The following is an 8903-nucleotide window of genomic DNA, read 5'->3' as shown; positions in this document are numbered from 1 at the left end:
AACTTTCTATTAGATTTTGTATCAACCTATATCACAAGTGAAGTGTAATTCAAATTTTTTATTCTTAAGGCTATCATTTTTGTACATGTAGAATTTAACATCCATTATATTCATACATGCAACCATCAAAAATTATATGCATGGCCCGTGGCAACGCACGGGCTTTCTACTAGTGAATGTATAGATTCAAGTTATGTGCGGACGTGATGTTTTTTAGCCCGAGCTCAAATGAGCTCTCGTGAACAGTACCACCAAAAAATATTCAAAAATGTTCAAAAAATTATGAAACTTTTAGGCAAACATTGACAAAAAATCTCAGTGGTCACAAAATTTTGTCAAAAAATAACATTTGTGAAAGTCATAGCAAAAAAAAAACAAAATTGATGCTCTAAAAATGTTATTTTCCATAACATTTTGGAGTACTGGTTTTGTTTTTCCTTTTTCACGACCTATACGAATGTCATATTTCAATGAATTTTTGCAAGCACTGAGAACTTTTGTCAATTGTTGCATCCAAAAAAATCAGAATTTTTTGAAATGTTTTTCATTTATTTTCCGTTTTACTGTTTATCCCAAGCTCAAATGAGCTCGTGAAAAGAACATGACTTTTGGTTATGTGCAATCTAATTAGACAACCCGCAATGACCATATGTATATATCATTGAGAAGGTCTCAAGAGGGGCAGGGGGTTCCTGCATTTCATTAAGAAGAAGAGAGGTTGTCTAGTTTATGAGGAAAATTGGACCTAAAAACCTAACATTCTCAGCTAATCACAGAAAACCGAATGAAAACCCAAAAATAAGAAGATTTAAAGAAAAAAGAGACACTAGCACCAGGGATAGGGACAAAGGCCAAAACAAATTTAGGAGACATCATCGGAGCCAGAGACCATAACGCCGAGGCCTAAAAGAGTAAGGCGAGCCTCTAGTGCGACCAAACTAACCGTCACTCGCCGAAGGGAAACAAAAATCTCGAATGCCTCTTCTGTCTCGGCGCTATCATTATCTAGTGGAGAACATCCTGAGAGGTCCAACTTTAACTTTCCCGCAATCCTCGCCAAAGAGCTCAACCCCACGGTCGCTTGCGGTGTGAGAGTATTTTTGTACATGTCCAGATAGGCTTGCATCTTTTGCTCTAGCCCCTTTGCTTTGCTGACCTCCAGCAACTCACCAAAAAACTCCAATTTCCTAATACTCTGCGCGCTTGGAAGTCGAGATGTTGCATACCTTGTTCTTCGTATCCAGACGCCCGCTCCACCGCCCATCATTCTTATTCCCATTTGAAGGCACAGGTGTCCCAAGCAGAGGTTGTGGGAGCAGACAAGTAACCTTGCTAAAAAAATCCTCCAGATATATTGGTGTTTCTTTGGTTGGTGCCACCGTTGCAACAACATTGCACTCCTCCACCATAGGCTCAGCCAGAACGCTAGGCGCGTTCATACCGACCGACTCGTCTGAACACGGCCTCATACGTACAAGGGAAAGCACCTCAGAAGACGAAGATGGGCCTGCAGGACGTGGCGACCAGAGTGTAGCCTTCGAGCACATAGGATCAACAGATTCCCCACTCCCAACCGGTGAGGCACCATGGGTCAACCACATATCATTGCCCCAAGCAGAGCATTGAGTCGGATGTGCGAGAATTTTCCCACCAGAATTCAAGGAGCAGCCCCTCGAGCAAGGCATCGAGATCATAGCCTCCAAGTACATTGGGTCGTCGACCTCCTCACCAGCCACCGTCAAAGCAACAGGATTAACCACACCTCATTATACCTCATCACAGCAGTCAGAGCAGGCCACGAGACTAGCGGGTGAAACCTTAGAAGGTGGCACCATAGACTCATCAAGCATAGGGTCATCCTGTCGGGAAACAATGACCATATATTCGAGCACATTATTCCCAGCACGCATACTCGCCGACAAAAATTCAAAGATGAACTTCAGTGGTTGCTATTGAGGGCCAAGATGAACTCTTGTCACTCTCTACCACAATGAATGCATTCTTTTAGCTAAACAAATTGTCTTTTTGATAGGAGCTATGTTTGGCTATCTGATTTGATCGCTCTACCTGATCTTAGCATCCCCTAGGTATGGATTTATGGCTTTCTCGTTAGTCCATAGTTTTGCCTCGTATTACACAGATGGATAGCTTGTTTACTTCATGCATATAGATGGATAGATTTTCTTTTATTTTCCTTACATGTATATTACATTTTATATAATTTATAGAAAATATGTAAGAAGATATTCCTGCAGTTCTGTGCAAATTATAATATTCTCAGGGCCGGCCTTGGGGGGCGAACGGTGCGGCTGCCCCGGGCCCCCAAAAGTCAAGGGCCCCCTGCTAGGTATCAGGTACAGGTATATATATGTATGTATGTAGCCTTTGTAGATCATACGTACAACGGTACAAGCCACGATTTCCTCATATAGGTACTGGCCGACTGGCCGAGCGTCCGACCACGAGAAGAAAACAAGTCAACAAGCTAATACGTGAAAGGCAAGTCAGGACTCAGGACATAACACGTGAAACAAATCGCTTGATTTTTGGTTTCAGTTCCTTTTCTTTTGGATCTTCGTCAGACGTCTGTTTGGCAGGTCTTGCGTTTCTATCGCTGATAAGCTGACCCCAGGTGCCTCTGTTCTTCGTCTAAACGTTGATTCGCCGTCTCGCCGACTCGCCGTCTTCGACTCTGCCCGTCTGGCCGTCTGGTCCTTGCCGTCTGGCGTCTTCGGCCTGCGCGACGCCCTTTGCCGGCCCTGTCTCCCAAGTCTTGAGTCTTGACGAACGAGTGAACGAGACTACGAGAATACGAGTCTACCTGACGAACCAGTCAAGCAACAGGTCTGCAGGTTCAGAAATCTTATATTGTCTGTATTAGTTTCTTGGTTTAGAAATCGCATCTAATATTTGCATCTTCCCAAATCAGAAATATAAGCAGGTCTGCAAATCAAGAAATCAAGAAATCAAGAAATCTGCAGGTTCAGGTCTGCAAGTCCGCAGGTTTACACACCATCACGCACAGGCCTGATCACGCCGACTCGCCAAGCAGGTCTGCAGGTTCAGACTTCAGAAATCCTCAAACCGCATCTATCTTACTATGCCGTGTCAGATTCGTAATTAGTATAATATTTTAATTATATTTGTGCTAATTGTAAAAGCTAATTGTTCCTTTCAATTTCAGCAAGGTCATGTCGGGTTCGGGTAGAAAGTATCCATCCGGAAGTTCTAAAAGAAAAAAGAAGCAGCAGCAAGATGAGGAGAAAGAGGCATTGAGTGGATCCATTTTTAGATATTATAAGAGCAAGACGAGCACTTCAAGAAATCCAGAAGAGTTGGCGATAGTTCTTGCGGATGACCAAAATATTGTCAATCGGGAAGATGATGGCCATACTCCTACAGAAGACGATGTTGACATCGACATGGATGATACCAATGTGAGTGATCATGATCCCATATCTAATTCATCAGCGGTAGAATCTGCTAGTGTTGATGAGGAACCGGTTATTACTGTGGATATTTATGATCCAATCAATTGGGGTAGTCTTGATAACAAAGCGAGGGATATATTAGTGGAAAAGGGGCCTAAAAGGGAAGAGGAAAGTACTAAATATCCTTTGGATGAAACTTCACCACATTTTTCATACAACCATTACTCAAGAAAAATGAGCAACAGAGATGTGCGTGACAGGAGATGGTTAGTTTTTTCAAAACAAGCAAATAAAGTGTTTTGTTTTTGTTGTAAAATTTTCAATTTCGATAAATGCAAGAGTGCATTGGGGCATGATGGTTTTTGTGATTGGCGGCATATTAGTGAAAGACTAAAACAACATGAAGCTAGTGTCGACCACATTACCAACATGAACTCTTGGAATGAACTGAGAATCAGACTAAGCAAGCATGAAACAATTGACAAAGAGATACAGCTCCAAATCACAAAGGAGAAGGAACGCATAAGGCAAGTTTTATTAAGAATAGTTTCCATTGTGAAATTTCTTGCTAAGCGTAATTTGGCGTTTAGAGGATCCAGCGAGCAACTTTATGATGATTCCAATGGCAATTTCTTAGCTTGTGTGGAGATGGTTGCAGAATTTGATTTGGTAATGCAAGATCATCTTAGGGGTATTCAAAATAAATATATTCATTACCATTATCTTAGCCATAAAATTCAGAATGAGTTGATTTCTCTTATGGCTGTTGACATTAGAAATTCTATCATCAAGATTGTCAAAGTGGCCAAATATTTCACTGTTATCCTGGATTGTACCCCGGATGTGAGTCATCAAGAACAAATGAGTTTATTGGTTAGATGTGTTCATATGTCTGACAGAAAAATACAAATTATGGAGTACTGTATTGGTTTCTTGGTAGTGGATGACACATCTGGTTTGGGAATTTTCAATGTATTGGTTGATTCTATGAAGTCATTCGATCTTAATATTGACGACATTAGGGGACAAGGTTATGGCAATGGATCCAACATGAAAGGAAAATACAAGGGGGTGCAAAATCGGTTGCTTGGGGTAAATCCAAGAGCTTTGTATATGCCATGTGCTTGTCACAGCCTCAATCTCACTCTTTGTGATATGGCTAAATCTTGCGGTAAGGTTGTTTCTTTCTTCGGAATTGTGCAACATATATATGTACTATTTAGTGGTTCTACCAAAAGATGGAAAGTTTTTGTTAGCCATGTGCAAGATTTAACTGTGAAATCTTTGAGCAATACTCGCTCGGAGAGTCGGATCAAAAGTGTTAAAGCAATTAGATTTCAAGCTCCTAACATAAGATCTGCCCTACTTGAGTTAAGTGAAGATAGTGGTACCGAACCCAAGGATAGGAGTGATGCAAAAAAAATGTTTGATGTGCTTGGCAGCTATGAGTTCATACTTGGCATGGTCATTTGGCATGAAATTCTATTTGCTGTAGATACAGTGAGCAGGAAGTTGCAATCACCATCCATGTGCATTGAGGCTGCCTTAACGCACATAGATGGTATGAGGACTTATTTCGACACTTATAGAGAGGAAGGGTTTGATTTTAGTGTGATAACTGCCAAAGAAATTGCAGCTGAAATGGGTGTCGAGCCATCATTTCCGGTAAAGCGTCGTGTTTCTAGGAAGAAACAATTTGATGAAGATGACAATGATGAAGCAATGTTCGAAGCTCAGAAGGACTTTAAAGTCAATTATTTTTTGGTCATGGTTGATATGGCGGCGACTTCGCTAAAAATCAGATTTGAAGAACTTGAATCATTCAAAAATATTTTTGGATTTTTAATGAGTTCAACAACCTTGAAGTCATTGGATCATTGTGAACTCAAAGAGAGTTGCACTAAATTTGCAAGTTCATTCTCCTCAAGTGGTTCATCTGATGTTGATTTATATAATCTGATTTCTGAGTTAACTGTTATGCAGTCAACTTTGCCCGATAGAGCAATGTCTGCTATGGAGATTTTCGAGTTTGTTCGAGAAACAGATTGTTACCCCAATATTTCTATTGCATATCAGATTCTTTTTACTATGCATGTGACTGTGGCATCAACTGAAAGAAGTTTCTCAAAGTTGAAATTATTGAAGAACTACTTGAGATCTACAATGTCGCAAGAGAGGTTAAATGGCTTGGCTACTTTATGCATTGAGAAGAAAATGCTTGATAAAATTGATATTGATACTATCATTAGTGATTTTGCATTCAAAAATGTTAGGAGAAATTTTTAAAGGTAATATGTACGTTATGGAATATGCACACTGAGATATACTTAGTTGTTTTATTTAATAAAATTATATTTATATATTATGCTTACTAGTTAGACATTTATACTAAAGACCCGAAGGGCCTCGGAGTATAGTTTCGTCCCGGGCCCCTGAAAACTCAGAACCGGCCCTGAATATTCTGCAAGTTGCAATATGCTAGTTTTTGTAGACTCAGCTAGACAAAATAGTTTGGGATGGAGAAAATATCTCTTTCTCGAACAATTGTTGATAATATTATGTTTTTTTTTTCGAGAAGATAATGGCATGGTTGAACAGAAAATTTACCACGTGCATATCAAAATATAGTATATCCATGATCTTAATCCTGTCCCGGGCTCCCAGAATAAACCAAGCGAAGTAGTGTAGGTTCACCTGCGTAAAAGAGAAGCCCTCTGTTGTTTCCTGGTTTTGGCGCGAACCACGACCACCGTTCAGAAATTTCTATATTTGAACGAGCGCTCCTCGTGCTTCTCCAGTCTCCCAACCCAAAACAAGGCACCTCCGCTGTATAGAATTACAAGCTCTCGATACAATGGTCGCAACGGGAAGAGAGGGTGCACCAGGCCATTCTCCACAGGATCGTTGGAAGGAAGAATGAGGGGCATCTTCTCTCACACAATGGCGCCTCTGCTCCGCCTGGGCGCCCTTGCCGCGGCGCTCCTCTTCATCGCCGCCGTCGGGGTGGCGCAGGGCCAGCAGCCAGGGCTCTTGAGGGTGCCGGACAGGTCCCCGCCCACCAGGGCAAACCAGGACAGGGTGGTGCTCCCCGTGGACAATGCCGGGGGATTCGCCGGTTTGTGGAACGTCCTGAGCGAGAACGCGGGCGTGTCCGCGATGCACCTGGCTGTGATGCGGCACGGCAAAGCCATCATGTTCGACACGACCACGACAGGGCCGTCGCTCATGCCTCTGCCGCCGGGCAACTGCCGCCCCGACCCCCGGAGCGACCCGCCGGGCGGCATGGACTGCTCGGCGCACGCCGTGGAGTTCGATTACAACACTGGCGCGGTCCGGCCTCTCAAGGTTGGTTTGCGTACGTGGTTGATTGATTGTTCGCTGCGCCGGTTTGCTTGTCGCGTGCACGCTGTTCATCGGGAGCGCGCGTGCTGCAGGTCTTGACTGATACGTGGTGCTCGTCGGGAGCGTTCGACGGGGACGGCATGCTCGTGCAAACGGGCGGCTACTTCGAAGGGGTGAAGGTTGTGAGACACCTGAACCCACAAGGAAATGCCGACTGGGTGGAGTTCCCCAACAGCTTGGCCGAAGGAAGATGGTACTCCTACGTACATAGTCTATAGCTAGTAGCTAATAAGTAGAGATAGTCGTGCTTTATGATTTAGTTAATCGGACAATTCTCATACTATGATCAACAAGGAATTTACAATTGGTTTGTGCATGAATGAGCTCGCAGGTACGGAACAACGCAGGTGCTCCCGGACGGGCGCTTCATCGTGATCGGCGGGCGGCGAGCGTTCAGCTACGAGTTCGTCCCGGCCGCCGGGCAGGCGAACGCCCATTTCACTCCCCTCCCGCTTCTTCGTGACACGACCGATGACGTGGAGAACAACCTGTACCCCTTCGTCCACCTCCTCCCGGAAGGGACCATCTTCCTCTTCGCCAACGACCGCTCCATCGTTTTCGACCCCCAGAACGGGCAGGTCATCCGCGAGCTCCCCAAGCTCAACGGCGGTGCACGGAACTACCCTGCCTCGGGCATGTCCGCTCTCCTTCCCCTCGACCTCCGCCGCGGCGAGAGGCTGAGCGCCGAGGTGATCGTCTGCGGCGGCGCACCCAAGGAAGCCTTCAAGGTGGGTGAGTTCAACAAGTTCCCGCACGCGCTCCGGGACTGCGCGCGCATCAACCCGTCTAAGCCCGCGGCCAAGTGGGCGATAGACTTCATGCCAGTGGGCCGCGTGATGGGCGACATGCTCATACTGCCCACCGGAGACCTCCTGCTGCTCAACGGCGCAGCCCAGGGCTGCTCGGGGTGGTTCTTCGCCCGGCAACCGGTGCTGACCCCGTTTCTCTACTCTCCGCGGAAACGACGGGGCGCGCGGTTCCGCGCCCTGGCCGCGTCCAACATCCCGCGCATGTACCACTCCAGCAGCGCCGTGCTGCCCGACGCCACCGTGCTCGTGGCCGGCGGCAACACCAACTCGGCCTACAACTTCACTGGCGTCGACTTCCCGACGGAGGTGCGCGTCGAGCGGTACACCCCGCCGTACCTCGCCCCGGAGCTTGTCGCCAGCAGGCCGGATATCGACATGGCGTCGGTCCCAGCGAACGGGGTCAAGTACGGGGGCAAGCTCTCGTTCAAGTTCACGTCGCCCGGGCCAGCCGTGGCCGAGGCCGATATGAAGGTGTCCATGTACTCGCCGCCGTTCACCACACACGGCTTCTCGCAGAACCAGCGGCTACTGGTGCTGCAGGTCAGCGACTTCAAGCCAGATGGGAACCGGTACAAGATCACGGCCCACGTGCCGTCGAAGCCGACGCTCGCGCCGCCAGGCTACTACATGGTGTTCGTGTTGGTGAAGGGGCTGCCGAGCAAAGCCGCTTGGGTGAAGATACACCAGTAATCAGCTGGCTCTCCTGCTGCATCATGTTCCTAAGGATGATGGCTACTGACACGATGATACGTATGTCATAGAGTAACAGCATGCCACACCGCCCATATGAATTTCATCTCTTCAGGGTATGATCTCTCCGAATGTACTCTACTTATTAGTGCAAAATTTATATTTACACTAGGGAAATGGACCGAAAAGGTTTTATCGAGCCAAACCACAACCTTGTAGTGTGCTTGCTTAGTTTTGTAAAACGGAAGGACGCAGAGTAAATTTGTACGTGTAATCAATTGTTTTTGCTTTTGTTTGCTTAATTAACTCTTGTATTGGCTGTGGAGAGCAATATGAACAATTCTCTACTTACTGGGTACGTGCTGTCACTAGCATTCAAGTTCCATTACTTTTTTTCTTTTTTGCGGATCAAATTCCATTTCTTTACTACTCAGATTATTCTTTGCACATATGCAGTACATAAACTCAAACCTCAAAATTCTACTAGCTGCTGAACAAAAAGATAACTTGACATAGTTCCTCCAGATGGGAATATTTATTGGGTACGGATTTTAGGACCTCAATTTGAATA

The 8903-nt window shown here is 45.6% G+C and overlaps 1 protein-coding gene across 1 annotated transcript; it reads left to right on the top strand.

Annotated features, from left to right (window-relative positions):
- Positions 1–6222: 6222 nt before the first annotated feature.
- On the top strand, positions 6223–8683 carry LOC123440090 (aldehyde oxidase GLOX-like). Its single transcript, XM_045116671.1, has 3 exons — positions 6223–6776; positions 6866–7026; positions 7165–8683. The coding sequence occupies exons 1-3, from the start codon at positions 6348–6350 to the stop codon at positions 8330–8332; spliced, it is 1758 nt and encodes a 585-aa protein (XP_044972606.1). The 5' UTR covers positions 6223–6347; the 3' UTR covers positions 8333–8683.
- Positions 8684–8903: the final 220 nt, after the last annotated feature.

The sequence above is a fragment of the Hordeum vulgare genome, chromosome 3H (genome assembly GCF_904849725.1).
Source record: "Hordeum vulgare subsp. vulgare chromosome 3H, MorexV3_pseudomolecules_assembly, whole genome shotgun sequence".
NCBI lineage: Eukaryota > Viridiplantae > Streptophyta > Magnoliopsida > Poales > Poaceae > Hordeum > Hordeum vulgare.
The sequence above is the reverse complement of the archived record's forward strand: the minus strand, read 5'-3'. Positions and strand labels throughout refer to the sequence as shown.